This window comes from Theropithecus gelada, chromosome 13, assembly GCF_003255815.1.
Source record: "Theropithecus gelada isolate Dixy chromosome 13, Tgel_1.0, whole genome shotgun sequence".
Lineage (NCBI taxonomy): Eukaryota > Metazoa > Chordata > Mammalia > Primates > Cercopithecidae > Theropithecus > Theropithecus gelada.
In genome coordinates this window covers 105828145-105853826 of record NC_037681.1, presented here as the reverse complement: position 1 = coordinate 105853826, position 25682 = coordinate 105828145, and the positions used below count along the sequence as shown (strand labels likewise).

At 38.4% G+C, this 25682-nt stretch overlaps 1 protein-coding gene and 1 pseudogene across 1 annotated transcript in view; one reads left to right on the top strand and one right to left on the bottom strand.

Moving 5' to 3' along the window:
• The window catches only part of DNAH6 (dynein axonemal heavy chain 6), a 326626-nt gene that overhangs the window by 31345 nt on the left and 269599 nt on the right, over positions 1-25682 (bottom strand). The window contains exons 65-68 of the mRNA XM_025353865.1: positions 6753-6913; positions 4846-4934; positions 3896-4042; positions 2359-2497 (exon numbers count right to left, since the gene is read on the bottom strand). Of these exons, the coding sequence (XP_025209650.1) occupies positions 2359-2497; positions 3896-4042; positions 4846-4934; positions 6753-6913 (536 nt within the window). The remainder of the gene's footprint in view (positions 1-2358; positions 2498-3895; positions 4043-4845; positions 4935-6752; positions 6914-25682) is intronic.
• Positions 10187-10888, top strand: LOC112604642 (annotated as a pseudogene).

The following is a 25682-nucleotide window of genomic DNA, read 5'->3' as shown; positions in this document are numbered from 1 at the left end:
TCATTCTTTGGCCCTCCAGAAAGTCGAGAAGCAAAATGCCTTCAGCATTCCAAAAAACTGTTGCCATGAACTTTATTCTTGACTAGCCTACTTTTGCTTTGACTGGACCACTTCCATCCCTTGGTAGTCATTGCTTTGATTGTGCTTTGTTTTCAGGATTGTACTGGTAAAGCCATGTTCCATCTCCTGTTATAATTCTTCAGAGAAATGCTTCAGGATCTTGACTGCACTTGTTTAAATTTCCATTGAAAGCTTTGCTCTCGTCTGCCTCTGATCTGGATGTAAAAGTTTTGGCACCTATTGAGTGGAAAGTTTGCTCAACTTTAATTTTCAGTCAAAATTGTGTAAAATGAACCTATTGAGATGTCTATGGTGTTGGCTGTTGTTTCTGCTGTTAATTGTTGGTGCTCTTCAGTGAGGGCATGAACAAGATTAATTTTTTTCTTTGCAAATTGATGTGGATGGCCTACTGCCGTGGGTTTCATCTTCAACACTGTCTTGGCCCTTCTTAAAACTAGTTATCCATTTACAAACTGCTACTGATTTGTTTGGGGCATTGTCCCTATAAACTTTTTGTAAAGTATCAATATTTCACCATTCTTCCATACAAGTTTCACCATAAATTTGGTGTTTGTTCTGCTTCAATTTTAGCAGAATTGATGTTACCCTGGCAAGGGCTCATTGCAAATTGATGTCTTACCCTTCTTAGTGCCTCAAACTAGATCCAGAAACAGAATTTCCAACACAGATTAAAGATCCAAATCTGTAAGAACTGGAACACCTTTCTTAATTTTCCCATAAAATCAGTCTCATTTACAGTAATACTTTGGGATATTTGTTGCTGAGATGTCCTGTTTTCTTCAGAACAACTTTTTGACAGCTCTGAGACTCTTTGGACCAAGACTAGGTGCTGGAGGGAACAGTGGATGGGTGCCACATAAAAAGAAATCGACCTGATAAAGGCTCTGCTCCCTTCATGCCAGAAACAAAAAATGTGTTAGAACTATGGTCACCACTGCCAAGTCAAAATCTATGTCTATTCTTATGCCAGTGCCACAATGACTTGTTGTAACTTTGTAGTAAGTTTTGAAATTGGGAAATGTTACTCTTTTGACTTTATTCTTCTTTCCATGATTGTTCTTGCCATTTGAGGCCCTTCACATTTTCATATGAATTTCATATGAATTTATAATCAGCTTATCAATTCCTGCAACATGCCAGTGGATCTGGGTGTAACAGTCTGCTGTTACATAGGGATTGCATTAAATCTATAGATCAGTCTGGCAAATTACTTTTTACCTCCACAATTACTTCCACAGCAGTAGAGACTGAGGTAACCTGAAACATCAAGGATTCTAGGAGAGGGAGAAGGAAAAGAAAAATGAGAGACAGGAAAATTCAGGGTAAGCAGAGGATACCAGAGAACAATTTTGCCTACATCATCACTTTGCTAAACAATTTTGGCCCCAATGGGATGGCTTGGGGCAGGAGTACAAAGTAGCCTCCCAAATTACAGGGCTTTCCCTATTGGTTCACTCTGGGGACTGGTCCTAAACTATTTTTACCGTTATCTTGCTGCCTTCATCTCAAACATGTTTTAAGGTTTCATTTTGCCTTTTAGGCTGTAGATCACCTGATACCCTTCTGCTGTTTTGCATTTCCCTTACTTGCCAATGAAAATCATCCATTTCCTTTCTGTCCCTTTTCAGAGCTCCTCCTTCTCCCACTTCCCAGTGCAAATATCCTCTCCCTTACTACTTGAGCCCACATGGTCCAAATTGGATCTAATTTTGGCAACAAGATCCCTATGTAGTCACAGTTAATATTTACCAAAAATTTAATTCCTGAAAGATTTTTTCTTTTTTACAGGTATATCTGAATTAACAGGTCTCTACTAGTCAAATAATGTTTAGGTTCTTTTGAATTTAAGATCGTGGATTCTGGAGGTTACACTGTCTGGGTTCAAATCTCGGCCCCAGCACTTTGTAAATGGTGTGCGTCAGTTTTCTTATGTGTAGAATGGTAATAATAATAGTGCTCACATTGTAAGGTTGTTATGAGGATTAAATCTGCTAATTCTTGGGAAGTGCTTAAAAGGGTGCTTGGCATGTAGCAAGCACTGTTTTTCCTATTATTATTATTGGAGAAAGCAGCTGTCCCATTTTCTATGTGTGAATATTCTCATGATGTCTTGATGTGTTCTTCTCACAATCTTGTCTTCACATAAGGAACATCAAAAATCATCATCACTACTATTAAACACTGGGGGAGGACACCATCTTTGTAAGGGCCAGGTGGGAGTAAACCAAAAACTTTGTGGTACATAGATGGAAGCCCTGGCCACAAGGACGTACTCACCAGTAATATAAATCAGTGCATCCCAGGGAATCTTTCCTTCTTTACAATAGAGGTTGAGGTTCAGTAAAGCACATTCCCTGTCACTGTCATTAAATTCATAGCAGATATTCCAACCAAGGGGGCCAAACTTCTTTCTCTCCTAGAATGAAACATGAAAATAGTCTGAAACAAAATTTGATAAAATAAATTCTGTGTAATATATTGAAAACTAAAAAGAAGTTTCCATTGAAATTGGGCATCCCCACACTGCAAAATCAGTAAAATCATGTGGCTCAACTTCAGCTAGGCTTTCACCAAACAGAGGACGCACCTCTTCCTTCAATACTGGCTCCTCCCCATATTTCCAAAAGAAAATTTGCTATTACTAGAAATTTGATGGACCTGTCAAAAGAACATTTTTCCTTCAGGGTAAAATAAAGCATTTTTTCATCACAGTAGGAAAAAAAATTTCACCTGTAGTCTTTTGGCATAAAATTATTGACCCTGTAATTATCTATCTGGTGGAGAGAACTACTCCCTGCTGTTTTAAGGAGTCTGTCCATGATTTTTCAGTTATGCCACACATAGAACCATATTTTTGTTTCATGGCATACCATCATGAAATCCTCCCCCAACCTCCTTTGTTATTTCCTTATCCTACCTTAATTTCTTAAATTTGAAACTGATAATTATGCCAGAGGTTTGGTTCCAAGTTCCCTGCTCTTGATCTCAAAATTTTCCTAAAGCTTAAACTACCTCCGCATCTCAGGTGCTTTTGTTAGCGGAACAAAGCCCTCACACCCAGAACCCCTCCCCTGATCCCAACCTGTCAGACCTCCCCTAATACCTTTTAACCTATTTATCTTATATCTGGCATATTTTCGTTTCTTATTTTTTTTGAGACAGAGTCTTTCTCTGTCACCCAGGCGGGAGTGCAGTGGCACGATCATTGCTCATTCACCCTTGACCTACCAGGCTCAAGTAATCTTCTCATCTCAGCACCCAAGTAGCTGGGACTATAGGTATGTGCCACCATGCCTGGCTATTTAAAAATTTTTTTTTTGTGGAGATGGGCTTTCGCTGTGTTGCCCAGACTGGTCTTGAACTCCCAGGCTCAAGTGATCTGCGCACGTTGGCCTCCCAAAATGTTGGGATTATAAGGATGAGCCACTGTGCCCAGTCTGATTATTTATTTATTTATTTATTTATTTATTTTCTGTAGACCACACACATTTGAAAACCGGAAAACTAATATAATAAATATGCCACCTATGAGGAAATCTATTTTGTACTTGTTGAACTGAATTGAACCTACTGCATTCATCCAACTGATGATATTTTGTAGGCAGATCAGACGAGAGGTGAGAGCTGAATCTGTGAAACACGGAGGCAAGGGGAGCATAGAGATTGAGAGTTGAATGAAAACAACTTGGGTTCAGACACAGAATGGAGTCTTCAGCATTTCACAATGACATTTACAAGCTTTCACTTAATTATTGCTATTTATTTCACAATACACTTCCTTGTTGCTATTAAAAAGCAGAGTTGATAAGCGTACCTGAATAATCGCATGGAAGAAACAAATGCCAAATATTATTTGCCTCCATTTTTTTCCAAGTATATTTTCTTCAAAAAACGAAGGTGTCATTTCAGTAAATGCTCGTCTGATATTTGCACGTAAGCCTTTTGGAGGCTCATTGGTCACCTGGATTTAGATGAAATATACATGGCAGAGAGAGTGATTTTATAGATTTGCATTATTTCTGAATAACACACATAGACTGAAAGCCATTGAGATGATGTAGATAGCTGATGTTCATGGGGAGGTAGGGACCATTCCTGGCATGTTCGAGCCTGCTTTGTATCTTGCTCAGGCACAGTCCAGGGAGAACATGGAATGGCAGGGTTCTCAGACCTACAGTGGTTGAACCACATGTTCAACAAGAACCTCAGACACTTCCACTTAGTGTCCATTTTTTCTAAATACAGGCCAGAAAGCATGCTCAAGGTTTCCTCATTGAATTTTGCATCATCCTGACATACGGCATTGTCCCATAGTTTGTCCTCTGATGTCCCATGACATGGGACAGGGAGGGAAGAAGCACCTCTTGTTCCTCATATGTAGAGGCTTGCCATAGATCATAAACTTCCAGCATTAAAATCCAACAGCCATACTAGTATGGCTTGTAGGCTTTCCTGTTTCTCAAATGCTGAAACATTCCCTTAACTCTGGAAGGAGTTCTCTTCTCATCACTCTGTACCCTTAACATTTTCTTGTGAGGGTGAGAGCTGGAAGAGCTGAATACCAATAGGACTAGAATATGCAAGGACGGGGTTGGGCAATCATTTCCCTGCTTGTTAAAGATGAAAAGATACTGACTTCACCTCCCCATCCTGGCCACGCAGACCCCCACATGCTTCTGTGCGGGCTCTGATATCCTTGGAGGCACTAGATGAATATTCTGAAACCAACCATTTCACATTGTTCCAACCATATGCATACATTACCTTCACAGAATTTTGAAGAACTGTAACAGGAAATGTATTACTAGGCATGGAGCTTAAAAAAAGTCGAAAAGTGTCCTTGATAGCACTATCTGTTTAAAACAAAGAAAAAACAACAAAAAAGGAAAATGTTTAGTTGGTAGTAGCACTTTTCTATAAGAAACAATTATTCTATAGAAGGAAAAAATGCTATAGGCTTTGTTTAAAGACCTAGTTAATCTATTACAAGTATATTGTAAACTGTTTTAAAATGGGAGTAAGATGCATTGTTTTAGAAACTTCATGTTAGGAGGGTTTGGCAGTCAAGAAGCAGGCACATTTGGGTAAATACATTAGGAACATGTTAATTTTTAATAGTTGCTGAACTATTAAGGGTCTTATCTTTGAAATGGGAAACATTTTCAGTTGAAAAAGAGGGCAGTTATTGCCCACGTATTTATTCTCATGAGGATTTTTTGACCATTCAATTTAACACAAGTGGCATGAAAATGACCAACATCAGAACTTAAATGGTTAGGTTATAAATGATTATAGCAAGGGCTAGAATAGGACTTTTCTATCCACTTAAGTTTAGTAAGCACTTAAAATACACAAACAACTTCAGCTGGCTTCATTAGCCCATCCAGTGTCCTTGAAGAACTGGAAATGCTCTTGTCCTAGTTATAGTGAAGCTGAACGGCATCTCCATATTCTGGAGGCTCATGTAGTACCGCCACAGCAAATTGCTTTTTTGATGCCTCTCTAACATTTCTTTCGTAATTATATTCCTAATCACTGGGGACCTCTGACCAGTACTGAAGACCTCCTTGTCATTTCTCTTTAATTATTTAAATAGAAGTAAGCCACAGGCCCAGCAGGAAGCAGGCCATCTCTTATTTGACTGCAAAGGAATGGAAATAGTGGAGATTATGAGTGGTGGATAAAAATGAGTCCTTACCTTTGTCAGAAGCAACCTGCAGAAGGCTTGGGGGTGAGGGCAGGGGGCCAGGAAGTGAAGGGCCTTTAGGGGAAGGCTGCTAAACCCTGAGCTGGCTCAGTGAACAGTGCAGACTGGGGACTCTGGAAAGGAGCAGCTCTTCACCTTAATAAGTAGCACTAAATAAAGTGATTTGCAAGATCATCGGCATAGCTCTTACCTTTCCAGAAAGCTTTCTGTAGTGAGGGCACAAAGAAAGGCCTCAGAGAAAGGGCTCTCTCTGGATATGCTTGCCTGGAAGTTCTACCCCAGGCCTTCACAGCAGAGTGGTAGAATGGGACCCACACAATTTGCTACCAATAAAATAGTTCCTGAGGTTTTGGTTATTTTTATACTAACACTTTAAAATGAGTAGATTCTAATTCCACTTCCTCTCTTTGCAGCCCATTACACTTTCTTGAGTAGGCAAGAAAGTGGTGAGATAATAGCTAGTGCCAGCAACTATGAGTAATGCTGGGCATGCCCATGGGGTGGGTGTGGCTCTGAGGCACATGTAAAGGTTAGTTGTCATGTGGGTTACAGAGGATAAAAGGTGGTAAAAAACTACTCCAAGGGAATTGGTGGTAATTTGAACTCTGTTCCTTGACATTTCTTGTTATATAGGGAAAGATTTAATTTCTTTTGTTTGTCCTAAGTATATTTTTCTTTTTAATATGCCTATAAGTAATATATTTCAAATTCAAATGACCTCTCATAGAAGGCAATAAGAAACAGAAATGATCCAGTGGATCCTAGCCTCAACTTGTAGTTCTGAAGGCCCTTTATCAAACCCTGGTTGTGTAAATTAGCGAAATCTGTCTAGGTCTCAAATTTCTCCTCTTTAATATAGGGAAACATAGTGCCTACAATAATGAATTACTATAAGGAATGAATTCAACAAGAAGAGGTTACATCAAAATGTTATTATTATGCAGGGGCTATGTGCTCAACATACCTGGATCTGTGAAGGTTTTAATGAGCTCTTCCATTGCCAACATCCAAGAAACAGCAAGATGGCAGTTTTGCAAAAATACCCAGTTTCCTGATTTCATTGCATCTTTGATCATTTTTTCAGCAATAGGTCCCTGTCCCTGCCCCAGTGAAATTGACTGCACCCTGAATTAAACAGCAACAACAAAATATCATCTTATGCTATTTTAAAGCAAAATCAATATCAAGAAATGTAAATACAGTAGACTCTTGCTTAGGATATATATATATACATTTTGAATCCTCATTCCAATAGCAGTACAAATATGTTTTCCTTATTTCTTGTTTTTAAAAATATTTTTACCATGACCCACATAGAAAAGTGCAAAAAAATATACAGCTCTACAAATGATCACAAATCAATACCTGTGGTTGAGAAGAGAACTGTGCTGATATACCAGAGACATTTCTCTTATGCCTTTCTCCGCCTCAATGATTTCCCCTTCCTTCTTCCCACAGGTAATCATTATCCTAACTTCTAACAACACTATAGATCAGTTTTTAAACACTTAAAAAATTAAAGTCTAACATATATACAGAAAAATACATATTATTAGTGTATGGCTCAATGAATTCTCACAAAGCAAATGTGCACATGTACCACCACCCAGGTCAAAAAACAGTACCTCTCCTTATCCCAAAAGGCAAAAACAATTTTGAATTCTAATGCCATCGATTAATCACACAGCATCTGTGAAAGCCAATGTGGGAAACTAGCTACAACTAAGAAACCTGTGCAAAGCGTTGGCCCTCTGAAAGCACCCAGAAGCAAAGCCAATGAACTATAGACAACATACACCACAGTCAAACCCTCAAAGGAAAACAGGAATACAAAAATAAAAAGCCTCAATGAAATGACAGAAACTCGAAAATGATAAATACTAGCCCTCTTGGGTAATTAGGAATCAGCACAAGAACTCTGGCAATTCAAAAAATCAGTTTCCTTAGCTCTAAATGATTGCAATGGATCCTACCAGATTGAAACATCTGAAATGACAGATACAGAATTCACAATCTGGATGGCAAGGAAGCTCAATGAGATCCAAGAGAAAGTTGAAATCCAGTCCAAAGAAGCCAGTAAAATGATCCAAGAGTTGCAAGATGACACAGCTATATGAAGAAAAAACAAAACTGAACTCCTGGAATTGAAAAATGACTACAGGAATTTCAAAATACAATTGGAAGCGTTAACAACATACTAGGCCAAGTCAAAAAAAGAATTTCAGAGCTCAAAGACTGGTACCTCAAAACAACCCTGTTAGGCAAAAATAAAGAAGAAAGAATTTAAAAAATGGACAAAGCCTATCAGAAATATGAGATTATGCAAATAGATAAAACCTATGCCGTACTGGCATTCCTGAGAGAGAAGAAAAGGTAAACAACTTGGGTAACATATTTGAGAATATAGTCCTTGAAAGTTTCCCCAGTATTGCTGGAGAGGTTGATATGCAATTTCAGGAAATTCAGAGAAACCCTAGGAGATGCTATATAAGAAGGCCATCCCCAAGACACATAGTTATCAAACTTTCCATGATCAATGTGAAAAAAAAATTCTTAAAGGCAGCTAGAGGAAAAGGTCAGATCACTTACAAAGGTCATCCCATAAGGCTAACAGCAGACTTCTCAGCAAAAACATTACAAGTCAGAAGAGATAACATAACTATATTCAGCATTCTTAAAGAAAAGAAATTGCAACCAACAATTTCATATCCTGTCAGACTGAGCTTCATAAGCAAAGGAGAAATAAAAACTTTTCCAGATAGGCAATTGCTAAGGCAATTCTTTACCACTAGACCAGCATTACAAAAGATTCACAAAAGAGATCTAAACACGGAAATGAAGGAGTGATACCTGCTACCACAAAGACACACTTAAGTCCAGAGCCCATAGACTCTATAAAGCAACTACACAATCAAGACTACAAAGCAACCAGCTAAAAATATCACAGCAGGATCAAAACCTTACATATCAATATTAACCTTGGATATAAGTGGTCTAAACACCCCATTTAAGAGGCACAGAGTAGCAAGTTGGATAAAAAAATAAGACCCAACCATCTTCTATCTTCAAGAGATCCATTTCTCATGTAACAAAACCAACAGGCTCAAAATAAAGGGGTGGAGAAAGATCTATCATGCAAAAGGAAAACAAGAGAAGAGGAGGTGACTATTCTTATGTTGCAGAAATAAGACTAAATTGACAACAGTGAAAAAGGACAAAGAAGGGCATTACATAATGGTAATGGGTTGAACTCAACAAAAAGACTTAACTATCCTAAATATAGATGCACCCAACATTGGAATACACAGATTCATAAAACAACTACTTCAAGACCTACAAAAATACTTGGAAAGCTACATTATAATAGTGGGGGTACTTCAGCATCCCACTGACAGTGTTAGACAGATCATTGAGGCAGAAAACTAACAAAAAAATTCTAGACATAAATTAGACACTTAATCTATTGGATCTAAGAGCTATCTACAGAATACTTCACCCATCAACCACAGAATATACATTTTTCTCATCTGTATATGGAACATAGTCTAAGATCAACCACATGCTTAACCATAATAGATTTGATAGATTCAAAAAGATCAAAATCATACCAAGCATACTCTCAGACAACAGTGGAATTAAAATAGAAATCAATACCAAGATCTCTGAAAACTACACAATTACATGGAAACTAAACAACTTTCTTCTGAGTGACTTTTGGGTAAACAACATATTAAGACAGAAATAAAACACTTCTTTGAAACAAATGAAAAGAGAGACACAACATACTGAAATATCTGGGATGCAGTAAAAGCAGCGTTAAAAGTTTACAGTATGTCTGGATGCAGTGCCTGTAATCCCAGCACTTTGGGAGGCTGAGGAGGAGGGCACTTGAACTCAGTTTGAGATGATCCTGGGCAACCTGGCAAAACCCTGTCTCTACAAAAAAATACAGAAATTAGCCAGGCATGGTGATGTGTGCCTGTAGTCCCAGCTCCTTGGGAGGTAGAGGAGGGAGGATCACCTGACTCTGGGGAGGTTGAGGCTGCAATGAGCCATGATCACTCCATCACAGTACAGCCTGGGCAACAGACTGAGATCCTGTCTCAAAAAAAAAAAAAAAGTTTATAGTGCTAAATTCCTACATTAAGAATTAGATTCACGATCTAATATTGCAATTAGAGGAACTAGAACAAGAACAAACAAATCCTGAAGTTAGCAGAAGAAAAGGAATAACTAAAATCAGAGCAGAACTAAATGAAATTGGGACCCCAAAATCCATACAAAGAATTAATAAAGCCAGGTGCTGGAGCCACTGCTGCCGAGTCCGGATCTCATTGTCATGCGCCCCTGACACCTGCTGGATGTGCATTCCCGGTTCCTTTTGGTTCCAAGTTCAATATGACAACTCTCAAGGATCAGCTGATTCATAATCTTCTAGAGGAAGAAGAGACCCCCCGAGAATAAGATTATAGTTGCTGGGATTGGTGCTGTTGGCATGGCCTGTGCCATGCCAACAAGTCCACAAAGGACTCAGTAGATGAACTTGCTTTGTTGATGTCATGGAAGATAAATTGAAGGGAGAGATGATGGATCTCCAACATGGCAGCCTTTTCCTTAGAACACCAAAGATTGTCGTCTCTGGCAAAGACTAATGTAACTGCAAACTCCAAGCTGGTCATTTTCACTGCTTGGGCACATCAGCAAGAGGGAGAAAGCTGTCTTAATTTGGTCCAGCATAACATGAACATCTTTAAATTCATCATTCCTAATGTTGTAAAATACAGGCTGAACTGCAATTTACTTATTGTTTCAAATCCAGTGGATATCTTGACCCATGTGGCTTGGAAGATAAGTGGCTTTCCCCAAAACCGTGTTATTGAAAGTGGTTGCAATCTGGATTCAGCCCAATTCCGTTACCTGATGGGGGAAAGGCTGGGAGTTCACTCATTAAGCTGTCAAGGGTAGGTCCTTGGGGAACATGGAGATTCCAGTGTGCCTGTATGGAGTGGAGTGAATGTTGCTGGTGCCTCCTTGAAGACTCTACACCCAGATTTGGGGACTGATACAGATAAGTAACAGTGGAAAGAGGCTCACAAGTAGGTGGCTGAGAGTGCTTATGAGGTGATCAAACTCAAAGGCTGGGGCATTGGACCCTCTGTGGCAGATTTGGCAGAGAGTATAATGAAGAATCTTAGGTGGGTGCACCGAATTTCCACCATGATTAAGGGTCTCTATGGAATAAAGGATAATGTCTTCCTTAGTGTTCCTTGCATTTTGGGACAGAATGGAATCTCCGACCTTGTGTGAAGGTGACTCTGACTCCTGAGGAAGAGGCCTGTTTGAAGAAGAGTGCAGTTACACTTTGGGGACTCTAAAAAGACTTGCAATTTTAAAGTCTTCCGATGTCATATCATTTCACTGTCTAGGCTACAGTAGGATTTTAGTTGGAGGTTGTGCATGTTGTCCTTTTTATCTGTTCTGTGATCAAAGCAGCAATATTTTAAAATGCACTGGGAAAAACATCAATTCCTGAAGTTGGACATAGGAATGGTTTGTAAAATCCTATAGCTATATCCTGATGCTAGATAGTATTAATCTTGTGTAGTCCTAAACTGGTCAGTGTGAAATACTTTTACCAACTCTGAGGCAGCTCTACCAATGCTGCACATGCTGCAGTTGCCCCTTGAGCCAGATGGATGTTTACTGTGTGTATATAACTTTCTGGCTCCTTCACGGGACATTCCTAGTTCAACATTCTTTCCCAATCAGTCACATCCTGGGATCCAGTGTATAAATCCAATATCGCATGTCTTGTGCATAATTGTTCCAAAGGATCTTATTTTGTGATCTCTATATATATCAGTAGTGTACATTACCATATAATGTGAAAAGATCTACATATAAACAATGCAACCAACTATCCAAGTGTCATACCAATTAAAATTCCCAATAAACCTTGACCACTGAAAAAAGAGAATGAATAAAACCAACAGTTTGTTTTTAGAAAGGATAAACAAGATTGATAGACGCTAACTAGATTAACAAAGAAAAAAAGAGAGAAGATCCAAATAAACACAATGAGAAATGACAAAGGTGATATCACAAATAATCCTACAGAAATACAAAAGATCCTCAGAGACTATTATTAATAACTTTCTGCACAGAAACATGAAAAGTCTAGAGGAAATGGATCAATTTCTGGAGACACACCACCTCCCAAGATTGAACCAGAAAAAACAGAAATCCTAAGCAGACAAATAATGAGTAATGAAATTGAATTGGGAGTAAAAATCCTACCAAGCAAAGCCCTGGACCAGAAAGATTCACAGTGGAATTCTACCAGATATACAAAGAATAGCTGGTACCAATCCTACTAAAACTATTCCAAAAATTCAAAAAGCAAGGACTCCTCTCTCACTCATTCTGTGAAGTCAGCATCATCCTGATACCAATATCTGGCACAGACACAACAAAAATGAAAACATCAGGCCAATATCCCTGATGAACATAGATGCAAAAATTCTCAACAAAATACTAGGAAAGTGAATCCAGCAGCATATTAAAAAGCTAATTCACCATGACCAAGTAGGCTTCATTCCTGGGATGCAATGTTGGTTCAACAGACACAAATCAGTAAATGTGACTCACCACAAAAACTGAATTAAAATAAAAAAAGCGTATGATCATCTCAACAGACACAGAAAAGGCTTTTGATAAAATCCAACATTTCTTCATGACAAAAATTATTAACAAAGAAACTAGGCATTGAAGGGACATACTTCAAAATATTAAGAATCATCTATGACAAGTCCACAGTCAATATCATACTGAATAGGCAAAAGCTAGAATCATTCCCCTTGAGAACTGGAACAAGACAAAGATTCCCACTCTCACCACTCCTTTTCAAGACAGTACTGGAAATCATAGCCAAAACAATCAGGCAAGAGAAAGAAATAAAATACATCCAAATAGGAAAAGAAGAACCCAAACTATCTTTCTTCTCTGATCATTTGATTTTGTAACTGGAAGACTGATAAATGTCTTCAGTAAGTTTCAGGATACAAAATCAATGCACAAAAATCAATAGCATTTCTATACAACAATAACATTTAAACTGAGAGCCAAATCAAGAAAGGAATGCCATTTACAATAGCCACAAAAAGAATAATACATCTAGCCAAGGAGGTGAAAGATCTCTACAAGGAGAACTGCAAAATACTACCAGAGGAAATCATAAATGACACAAACAAATGGAAAAACATTCCATGCTAATTCACTTGAAGAATCAATACTGTTAAAATGACTATACTGCCCAAAGCAATATACAGATTCAACACTATTCCTATCAAACTACCCATTTCACTGCAAAACTATTCTAAAATTCATATATAACCAAAAAAGAATCTGAATGGCCAAAGCAATCCTGCATAAAAAGAACAAAGCTGGGGCATTATATTACCCAACTCCAAACTGTACTATAAGGCTACAGTAACCAAAACAGCATGGTACTGGTACAAAAATAGACACATAGACCAATAGAACAGAATAGAGACCCCAGAAATAAAGCCGCACACCTACAGTCATCTCATCTTTGACAACACTGACACTAATAAGCAATGAGGAAAAGGTTTTCTGTTTAATAAATGATGTTAGGATAGCTGCCTAACTACATGCAGAAGAATAAAACTGAACTCTTATGTTTCACTATATACCAAAATTAACTCCAGATGGATTAAAGATTTAAACGTAAGACCTCAAACTATAAAAATCTTAGAAGATAACCTAGGAACCACCATTTTAGACATCAGCCTTGGAAAAGAATTTATGACTAAGTACTCCAAAGCAATTGCAAAAAATCAAAAATTGATATATGGGACCAAATTAAGTGGAAGACTTTTTGTGCAGAAAAAGAAACTATCAACAGGGTAAATACAACCTGCAGACTGGGAGAAAATATGTATCTGAAAAAGTCTAATATTCAGGATCCATAAGAAAGTTAATTCAACAGCAAAAAGCTCCATTAAAAAGTGGACAAAAGATATGAATAACACTTCTCAAAAAAAGACATACAGGCATCCAAAAGCATATAAAAATGCTCAACGTCACTAATCATCAGAGAAATGCAAATAAAAACCACAATGAGATACCATCTCACACCAGTCAGAATGGCTATTATTAAAAAGTCAAAAATTAACAGATGCTGGTGAGGCTGCATAGAAAATGGAACACTTACACACCGTCGGTGTATAAACTGTGCATTCATTCACAGTGTAAACTAATTCAGCCACTTTAAAAAGCAATTTGGAGATTTATGAAAGAACTTAAAACAGAATTACCATTCAACCCACCATTCCCATTAATGGGTATATATCCAAAAGAAAATAAATTATTCTACTAAGAATACACATGCACTTGCAGTATTCACAATAGCAAAGATATTCAATCAACCTAGATTCTCTCATAATGGTGGATTGGATAAAGAAAATGTGGTCCTATAAACCATGGAATATGATGCAACCACATAAAGGAATAAAATCTGGTCCTTTGCAGCAACATGGATGCAGCTGGAGGTCATTACTACAACACAGAATCGGAAAACCAAACACTGCATATTCTCATTTATAAGGGGAAACTAAACATTGGGTATACAAGGACATAAAGATTGGAAAAATGGACACTGGAGACTACCAGATAGGAGAGGAAGAGAGGGTTGAAAAACTAACTCTTGGGTATTATGCTCACTACTTTGGTGATAGGATCATTTGTATCCAAACTTCAGTAACATGCAATACGCACATGTTAAGAAACCTGAATCCAAAGTAGAAGTTGAAGTTTTAAAAAATGAACATTTTCTAATTTCCCTTTTGATTTCTTAAAAGTGTATCATTTAATTTCCATATATTTTTGAATTGTCCATATTTCCTTCGGTTATTTGTTTCTAATTTTATTCCATTAGTGTTTGAAAAGATGTTTTTTATGGCTCAATCTTCTTAAGTTTATTGAGACTTGCTTTGTGGCCTGACATATGAACTATCCAGGAGAATGTACTATGTGTACTTGAGAAGAAGGTTTATTCTGATATTGTTGGGTACAGTGTTCTATATATGTCTGTCAAATCTGTTAATATTAGTTTTAATGTTGTTGAAGTCTTCTATTACCTTATCTTTTTTTCATAATTGTTCTATCCATTATTAAAGATGGGACATTGAAATTTCTAACTGTTTTCATTGAACTATTTCTGCCTTCAATTCTGTCAGTTTTTACTTTATATATTTTGGGACTTGGTTGACAATTGTTATGTCTTTTTGATGATTGTCTTATCATTAAATTATATCCTTGTCTTTTGTAACAACTTTTGTCTTGAAGTCTGTTTTTCTTCCTGATATCATAGCCACTTCAGCTCTTTTAGTTACTGGTTGGATCTAATGTGAATCTCTTGTAGGCAGCATGTGATTGGATTGTGTGTGTGTGTGTGTGTTTTTTTTTTTATTTTTTATTTTTTATTATTATACTTTAAGTTCTAGGGTACATGTGCATAACGTGCAGGTTTGTTACATATGTATACATGTGCCATGTTGGTGTGTTGCACCCATCAACTCGTCAGCACCCATCAACTCATCATTTACATCAGGTATAACTCCCAATGCAATCCCTCCCCCGTCCCCACTCCCCATGATAGGCCCTGGTATGTGATGTTCCCCTTCCCAAGTCCAAGTGATCTCATTGTTCAGTTCCCACCTATGAGTGAGAACATGCGGTGTTTGGTTTTCTGTTCTTGCGATAGTTTGCTGAGAATGATGGTTTCCAGCTGCATCCATGTCCCTACAAAGGACACAAACTCATCCTTTTTTTTGGCTGCATAGTATTCCATGGTGTATATGTGCCACATTTTCTTAATCCAGTCTGTCTCTGATGGACATTTGGGTTGATTCCAAGTCTTTGCTATTGTGAATAGTGCCTCAATAAACATACGTGTGCATGTGTCTTTATAGCAGCATGATTTATAATCCTTTGGGTATATACCCAGTAATGGGATGGCTGGGTCATATGGTACTTCTAGTTCTAGATCCTTGAGGAATTGCCATACTGTTTTCCATAATGGTTGAACTAGTTTACAATCCCACCAACAGTGTAAAAGTGTTCCTATTTCTCCACATCCTCTCCAGCACCTGTTGTTTCCTGACTTTTTAATGATTGCCATTCTAACTGGTGTGAGATGGTATCTCATTGTGGTTTTGATTTGCATTTCTCTGATGGCCAGTGATGATGAGCATTTTTACATGTGTCTGTTGGCTGTATGAATGTCTTCTTTTGAGAAATGTCTGTTCATATCCTTTGCCCACTTTTTGATGGGGTTGTTTGTTTTTTTCTTGTAAATTTGTTTGAGTTCTTTGTAGATTCTGGATATTAGCCCTTTGTCAGATGAGTAGATTGCCAAAATTTTTTCCCATTCTGTAGGTTGCCTGTTCACTCTGATGGTAGTTTCTTTTGCTGTGCAGAAGCTCTTTAGTTTAATTAGATCCCATTCGTCTGTTTTGGCTTTTGTTGCCGTTGCTTTTGGTGTTTTAGACATGAAGTCCTTGCCTATGCCTATGTCCTGAATGGTATTACCTAGGTTTTCTTCTAGGGTTTTTATGGTATTAGCGCTAACATTTAAGTCTCTAATCCATCTTGAATTAATTTTCGTATAAGGAGTAAGGAAAGGATCCAGTTTCAGCTTTCTACTTATGGCTAGCCAATTTTCCCAGCACCACTTATTAAATAGGGAATCCTTTCCCCATTCCTTGTTTTTCTCAGGTTTGTCAAAGATCAGATGGCTGTAGATGTGTGGTATTATTTCTGAGGACTCTGTTCTGTTCCATTGGTCTATATCTCTGTTTTGGTACCAGTACCATGCTGTTTTGGTTACTGTAGCCTTGTAGTATAGTTTGAAGTCAGGTAGAGTGATGCCTCCAGCTTTGTTCTTTTGACTTAGGACTGTCTTGGCAATGCAGGCTCTTTTTTGGTTCCAGATGAACTTTAAAGCAGTTTTTTCCAATTCTGTGAAGAAACTCATTGGTAGCTTGATGGGGATGGCATTGAATCTATAAATTACCTTGGGCAGTATGGCCATTTTCATGATATTGATTCTTCCTATCCATGAGCATGGTATGTTCTTCCATTTGTTTGTGTCCTCTTTTATTTCACTGAGCAGTGGTTTGTAGTTCTCCTTGAAGAGGTCCTTTACATCCCTTGTAAGTTGGATTCCTAGGTATTTTATTCTCTTTGAAGCAATTGTGAATGGAAGTTCATTCATGATTTGGCTCTCTGTTTGTCTGTTACTGGTGTATAAGAATGCTTGTGATTTTTGCACATTAATTTTGTATCCTGAGACTTTGCTGAAGTTGCTTATCAGCTTAAGGAGATTTTGGGCTGAGACAATGGGGTTTTCTAAATATACAATCATGTCATCTGCAAACAGGGACAATTTGATTTCTTCTTTTCCTAACTGAATACCCTTGATTTCTTTCTCTTGCCTGATTGCCCTAGCCAGAACTTCCAACACTATGTTGAATAAGAGTGGTGAGAGAGGGCATCCCCGTCTTGTGCCAGTTTTCAAAGGGAATGCTTCCAGTTTTTGCCCATTCAGTATGATATTGGCTGTGGGTTTGTCATAAATAGCTCTTATTATTTTGAGATACGTTCCATCAATACCGAATTTATTGAGTGTTTTTAGCATGAATGGCTGTTGAATTTTGTCAAAGGCCTTTTCTGCATCTATTGAGATAATCATGTGGTTTTTGTCTTTGGTTCTGTTTATATGCTGGATTACGTTTATTGATTTGCGTATGTTGAACCAGTCTTGCATCCCAGGGATGAAGCCCACTTGATCATGGTGGATAAGCTTTTTGATGTGCTGCTGGATCCAGTTTGTCAGTATTTTATTGAGGATTTTTGCATTGATGTTCATCACGGATATTGGTCTAAAATTCTCTTTTTTTGTTGTGTCTCTGCCAGGCTTTGGTATCAGGATGATGTTGGCCTCATAAAATGAGTTAGGGAGGATTCCCTCTTTTTCTATTGATTGGAATAGTTTCACAAGGAATGGTACCAGCTCCTCCTTGTACCTCTGGTAGAATTCAGCTGTGAATCCATCTGGTCCTGGACTTTTTTTGGTTGGTAGGCTATTAATTATTGCCTCAATTTCAGAGCCTGCTATTGGTCTATTCAGGGATTCAGCTTCTTCCTGGTTTAGTCTTGGGAGAGTGTAAGTGTCCAGGAAATTATCCATTTCTTGTAGATTTTCTAGTTTATTTGTGTAGAGGTGTTTATAGTATTCTCTGATGGTAGTTTGTATTTCTGTGGGGTCGGTGGTGATATCCTCTTATCATTTTTTATTGTGTCTATTTCATTCTTCTCTCTTTTCTTCTTTATTAGTCTTGCTAGCGGTCTATCAATTTTGTTGATCTTTTAAAAAAAACCAGCTCCTGGATTCATTGATTTTTTGGAGGGTTTTTTGTGTCTCGATCTCCTTCAGTTCTGCTCTGATCTTAGTTATTTCTTGCCTTCTGCTAGCTTTTGAATGTGTTTGCTCTTGCTTCTCTAGTTCTTTTAATTGTGACGTTAGAGTGTCAATTTTAGATCTTTCCTGCTTTCTCTTGTGGGCATTTAGTGCTATAAATTTCCCTCTACACACTGCTTTAAATGTGTCCCAGAGATTCTGGTATGTTGTATCTTTGTTTTCATTGGTTTCAAAGAACATCTTTATTTCTACCTTCATTTCGTTATGTACCCAGTAGTCATTCAGGAGCAGGTTATTCAGTTTCCATGTAGTTGAGCGGTTTTGATTGAGTTTCTTAGTCCTGAGTTGTAGTTTGATTGCACTGTGGTCTGAGAGACAGTTTGTTATAATTTCTGTTCTTGTACATTTGCTGAGGAGTGCTTTACTTCCAACTATGTGGTCAATTTTGGAATAAGTGTGATGTGGTGCTGAGAAGAATGTATATTCTGTTATTTGGGGTGGAGAGTTCTGTATATGTCTATTAGGTCTGCTTGCTGCAGAGATGAGTTCAATTCCTGGATATCCTTGTTAACTTTCTGTCTCATTGATCTGTCTAATGTTGACAGTGGGGTGTTGAAGTCTCCCATTATTATTGTATGGGAGTCTAAGTCTCTTTGTAAGTCTCTAAGGACTTTCTTTATGAATCTGGGTGCTCCTGTATTGGGTGCATATATATATAGGATAGTTAGCTCTTCCTGTTGAATTGATTCCTTTACAATTATGCAATGGCCTTCTTTGTCTCTTTTGATCTTTGATGGTTTAAAGTCTGTTTTATCAGAGACTAGGATTGCAACCCCTGCTTTTTTTTGTTCTCCATTTGCTTGGTAGATCTTCCTCTATCCCTTTGAGCCTATGTATGTCTCTGCATGTGAGATGGGTCTCCTGAATACAGTAAACTGATGAGTCTTGACTCTTTATCCAGTTTGCCAGTCTGTGTCTTTTAATTGGAGCATTTAGTCCATTTACATTTAAGGTTAATATTGTTATGTGTGAACTTGATCCTGCCATTATGATATTAACTGGTTATTTTGCTCATTAGTTGATGCAGTTTCTTCCTAGCCTCGATGGTCTTTACATTTTGGCATGTTTTTGCAATGGCTGGTACCGGTTGTTCCTTTCCATGTTTAGTGCTTCCTTCAGGGTCTCTTGTAAGGCAGGCCTGGTGGTGACAAAATCTCTAAGCATTTGCTTATTTGTAAAGGATTTTATTTCTCCTTCACTTATGAAACTTAGTTTGGCTGGATATGAAATTCTGGGTTGAAAATTCTTTAAGAGTGTTGAATATTGGCCCCCACTCTTTTCTGGCTTGGAGAGTTTCTGCCAAGAGATCTGCTGTTAGTCTGATGGGCTTCCCTTTGTGGGTAACCCGACCTTTCTCTCTGGCTGCCCTTAAGATTTTTTCCTTCATTTCAACTTTGGTGAATCTGGCAATTCTGTGTCTTGGAGTTGCTCTTCTCGAGGAGTATCTTTGTGGCGTTCTCTGTATTTCCTGAATTTGAATGTTGGCCTGCCCTTCTAGGTTGGGGAAGTTCTCCTGGATGATATCCTGAAGAGTGTTTTCCAACTTGGTTCCATTTTCCCCCTCACTTTCAGGTACCCCAATCAGACGTAGATTTGGTCTTTTTACATAATCCCACACTTCTTGCAGGCTTTGTTCATTTCTTTTTCTTCTTTTTTCTTTTGGTTTCTCTTCTCGCTTCATTTCATTCATTTGATCCTCAATTGCTGATACTCTTTCTTCCAGTTGATCGAGTCGGTTACTGAAGCTTGTGCATTTGTCACATATTTCTCGTGTCATGGTTTTCATCTCTGTCAGTTCATTTATGGCCTTCTCTGCATTAATTATTCTAGTTATCAATTCTTCCACTCTTTTTTCAAGATTTTTAGTTTCTTTGCGCTGGGTACGTAATTCCTCCTTTAGCTCTGAGAAATTTGATGGACTGAAGCCTTCTTCTCTCATCTCGTCAAAGTCATTCTCCGTCCAGCTTTGATCCGTTGCTGGCAATGAGCTGCGTTCCTTTGCAGGGCGAGATGCGCTCTTATTTTTTGAATTTCCAGCTTTTCTGCCCTGCTTTTTCCCCATCTTTGTGGTTTTATCTGCCTCTGGTCTTTGATGATGGTGATGTACTGATGGGGTTTTGGTGTGGGTGTCCTTCCTGTTTGTTAGTTTTCCTTCTAACAGTCAGGACCCTCAGCTGTAGGTCTTTTGGAGATTGCTTGAGGTCCACTCCAGACCCTGTTTGCCTGGGTATCAGCAGCAGAGGCTGCAGAAGATAGAATATTGCTGAACAGTGAGTGTACCTGTCTGATTCTTGCTTTGGAAGCTTTCTCTCAGGGGTGTACTCCACCGTGTGAGGTGTGGGGTGTCGGTCTGCCCCTAGTGGGGGATGTCTCCCAGTTAGGCTACTCAGGGTTCAGGGACCCACGTGAGCAGGCAGTCTGTCCGTTCTCAGATCTCAACCTCCGTGTTGGGAGATCCACTGCTCTCTTCAAAGCTGTCAGACAGAGTCGTTTGCGTCTGCAGAGGTTTCTGCTGCTTTTTTTTTTTGTTGTTGTTGTTGTTGTTGTTTAGCTGTGCCCTGTCCCCAGAGGTGGAGTCTACAGAGACAGGCAGGCCTCCTTGAGCTGCTGTGAGCTTCACCCAGTTCGAGCTCCCAGCGGCTTTGTTTACCTACTTAAGCCTCAGCAATGGCGGGCGCCCCTCCCCCAGCCTCGCTGCTGCCTTGCCATTAGATCGCAGACTGCTGTGCTAGCAATGAGGGAGGCTCCATGGGTGTGGGACCCTCCCGGCCAGGTGTGGGATATAATCTCCTGGTGTGCCTGTTTGCTAAGACCCTTGGTAAAGTGCAGTATTGGGGTGGGATTTTCCAGGTGATGTGTGTCAGTTCCCCTGGCTAGGAAAAGGGATTCCCTTCCCCCTTTCGCTTCCCAGGTGAGGCGATGCCTCACCCTGCTTCAGCTCTGGCTGTTTGGGCTGCAGCAGCCGACCAGCACCGATTGTCCGGCACTCCTTAGTGAGATGAACCCAGTACCTCAGTTGAAAATGCAGAAATCACCTGTCTTCTGTGTCGCTCGTGTTGGGAGCTGGAGACTGGAGCTGTTCCTATTTAGCCACCTTGCTCTGCTCCTTCTGTGTGTGTGTTTGAAATCCATTCTGCCAATCTCTGTCTTTAAATTGGAGACTTTAATCCATTTGCATTTAATATAATTACTAATAAGGAAGAATGTACTTCTATGATTTTTTTACGTGTCATATCCTTTTTGTTCCTCAATTCCTTCATCACTGCCTTCTTTTGGCTAGTTAGATATTGATTTTGATTCTCTGCTCATTTCTTTTACTATATTGTATATATTTTTAATTGTGTTCATAGTGATCATGTCATGGATTACAATTAACATCTGAATTCATAAAAATTTAAATTTGAAATAATACCAATTTAGTTTCAGTTGTATACAAAATTTGCTAGTAGATAGCTCTGCCTTCTCTTGTGTTGTTATTGTGCCACAAACTACATTTTTATACATTGCATGACCACCAACATATATTTATAATTATTGTTTTATGCTTTTGCCTTTTTAATTATATACAAAATGAAAAGAGGAATTATAAGCCAAAAGTATATTATTAGTGACATATATTTACCTATGTAGTTATGCTTACTTGGGTTATTTATTTCTTTGTGTGAATTCAATTTGCTGTCTAGTGTCCTTTCGTTTTAGTCTGAACAACTCATTTTAGTATTTCTTGTAGGGCAGTTCTACTAGTGACAGACCTTCTTAGTTTTTGTTTACCTGGGGATATCTTAAATTTTTCTTCATTTTTGAAGGATCATTTTGCCAGATATAGAATTCTTGTTTAACAGTCCCTCTTTCACCCCCAGCACTTTGAATATGCCATTCCATTGCCTCTGATGTCATGGATTCTGATGAGAAACAGCCATTAATTTTACTGAGAATCTCTTATCTGTGAAAGTTCACTTCTCCCTTGCTGCTTTCAGGATTATTTCTTTGTCTTGTCTTTTGATAGTTTGATTATAGTGTGTCTTGGTATAGCTCTCTTTGAGTTTATCCTACTTAGAATCTTTAAGGTCTTTGGATGTGTAGATTCATATCTTTTATCAATTTGGGAAGGATGGGACATTATTTCTTCAAATGTTCTTTCTTTCCCCCTCTTTCTCCTCTTCTCAGATTTCCATTAGTGTATGTTGGTATGGTGGATGGTATCTCTCAGGTATCTTAGGTTATGTCAACTTTTATTTATTTATTTTTTTTGAGACTGAGTTTCGCTCTTTGTGTGCAATGGTGCAATCTCAGCTCACTGCAAACTCCACTTCCCAGGTTCAAGCGATTCTCCTGCCTCAACCTCCTGAGTATCTGGGATTACAGGCATGCACCACCACGTCCAGCAAATTTTGTATTTTTAGTAGAGACGGGGTTTCTCCATGTTGGGCAAGGTGGTCTCAAACTCCTGACCTCTGGTGATCCACTTGCCTTGGCCTCCCAAAGTGCTGGGATTAAAGGTGTGAGCCACTGTGCCCGGCCCATCTTTTTTTTTTTTTTTTGACACAGGATCTTGCTCTGCCAATAGGCTACAGTGCAGTGGCATAATCTTAGATCACTGGAGCCTCAAACTCCTGGGCACAAGCAATCTTCCTGCCTCAGCCTCCCAAGTAGACTACAGGCACATGCCACCATGCCAGGCAAATTATTATTATTATTTGCAGAGGTAGGGTCTTGCCTTGTTGCCTAGGCTGGTCTGTAACTCCTAGCTTCACATGATCCTTCCACCTTGGCCTTCTACAGTGCTGGGATTACAGGTATGAGCCACTACACCTGGCAGGTTCTGTTTGTATTTTTTTCTTTCTGCCCATCAAATTGAGTAATCTCAACAGACCTATCTGCATGTTCATAGTTCTTTCTTCTGTTTCTTAACATCTATTCTTGTATCCCTTTTGTATATTTTCCATTTTAATTATTGTACTTTTTATCTCCAGAATTTCTACTTGGTTCCTTTTAATAAACTCTATCTCATTGATATTCTCTATTTTGGTGAGGCATCATTCTCATGTTTTCCTTTATTTCTTTGTTCATGTATCCTTTAACTGTATGAGCATATTTAAAATAGTTGATTTAAAGTTTTTGTCTAGTAAGCCCAATGTCTGGCATTCATCAGGGTCAGTTTTTATTGTTTTTGAATGGGTCATAATTTCTTATTTCTTTGGATACTTTGTATTTTTTGTTGTTGTTGTAAAGCAGACATTTAGAATATTATAATGTCACAACTCTGGAAATTAGGCTGTCCCCACTTCCCAGTGTTTCTTGTTGTTGTCTTTGGTTTTTTTAATGACTTTTGCGAACTAATTTTGTAAGGTCAGTATTTTTTGTTGTATGTCTCTATTCAATTAGTTTAGTGTTACTAGATTAGCTAGTAATTCAACAGAGATTTCATTAAATGTCTGAAATAACCACAACAAAAATTTCCCAGATTTTGCAGATGGGCTCTGTGTGTGCCTTGGGGTCTGATTTCAACACTCAGCTGAGCAGTTTACAAATCTGCATTAGCCTTCACTTCCTGGTTGGGCCAAGCATGAAGATCAGCCAGAGGTTACAGCTTAGTTCCTTCTCATGTCTTTTGTGAGTACACACCCAACCGTGAACATGAGTGTGGCCTTCTGGATTCCCAAAAATATGTGGGAGATTTTCAAACTTTTTGTTTCCCAAAGCATCTTACTCTCACCTTTCCTCTCAGGCTTTCTGTTTTGTCTGCTTGTTGCCTCAACTGTTATCCCTTGGGCCAGGAGGCAGTGGCTCATACATTTTACCTTTAAATAATTGTGACAAAATCTTCCAGGGTAATACCTCTCTCCTGGAGCATTCCTAGTTAGATGAAATAAAATCAAGACCTGTGACCTAGTCCTTCAAAGAGCCACCAGACAGCCCAAAACAAATAACTACAATCGCCCAAGAACAAGATATTTTCTGTTCACTATGGCACCAGGAACTCACACCACTGCTCAGCTAGAGAATGTGGGTTGGGGTAAGTTAAAATGTCACAAAGCTCTCCCGTCTAGATTCAGCTGTTTTTTCTTTATTAAGCATTCACTTGGTTGCTGAAACCTTTGGTTATTTTCCAGAGTTTTGATAAAGTTGATTAGGACAGTTTTTGCCAGACTGTTATTTTTGTGTTGTCACACCAAGTGTCAGGTTCCAGCCCATGCTGAGGTCTGAGGGGGAGTGGGTGGACGGGTGGCAGATATCTGAAAGAACATTCGGGGGGCCATAGGCAGGTAAAATATGGCTTTTATTCTCTGGCTGCTCTGTCTGTCTTTATCTTGGTTGCCCGCTCTGGCTGCAGCCCTTCTCAGCGGCTGGCTCCACGGCTCCTGCCGCCCCCATGGCTCTCCCTTACAGGGTCAGCAACTCCACACTCTCTCTCTGGGTGTGAACAATATGTACAGCATCAGCAGGGCAGTTGTACCTTTTACAAATAGTGGCTCAGAGCCAAGTATGAGTTTACACAAACAGGTTATATAACAAATAGAGTTTTGTGCCTGTGCTCCAAACTTGCTGAGTCACACTGGCCCAGATATCTGACTCAACCTACTCTTGAACTTAGCACATACATTTTCTTTACACGTGTAGAGATAGATTTTTGGAATTTCTACTCTGCCATTGTTTGCTGATATAACACTTGGCTTGGTTTTTCTTGGTCCTTGCGTTTATATGTAAGTTTTAGAAGTATCTTGTCAATTTCCACCCAAAACACTGAATGGTATTTTGATGTGGTGGCATTGAATATATAGATCAACTTGAAGAGAATTGATATCTTTACAATATTGAGTCTTCCACTTAATAAATATGGCATATCCATCCATTTACTTAGGTCTTTTTGATTTCCTTCAGTAATATTATATATTTTTCTGTGGTGAGATCTTACATATCTTTTACTATATTTGTCTTGAAGTATTTGACTTTTTATGCTTTTATTGTGAGAGGGTTTCTAATAATAAATTTCTTTTAAAATTATTGGACTATTCAGCAATGCTATTTATGCTTATCAATTTTAAAAATTATGTTTTTTGAGGAACTTTAAATTTCACTAAAATTTTCAAATTCAATGACAAAAGTTTTTTTAATAATATAATCATTTTAATATCTGCTGATCTGTAATGATATTCCCTTATTCATTTTGATAAATTTTTTTAGACTCTCTAATCAGTTTCAGCAGGAATTTATTAGTTTTATTAAGCTTAAAAAGTTAACTTTTGGTCTTTTGGATCCTGTCTATTGTATGTTTCCTAAGTCATTAATTCTTGCTCTTATTTTTATTTTTAAAATTCTAGTAGAATTTAA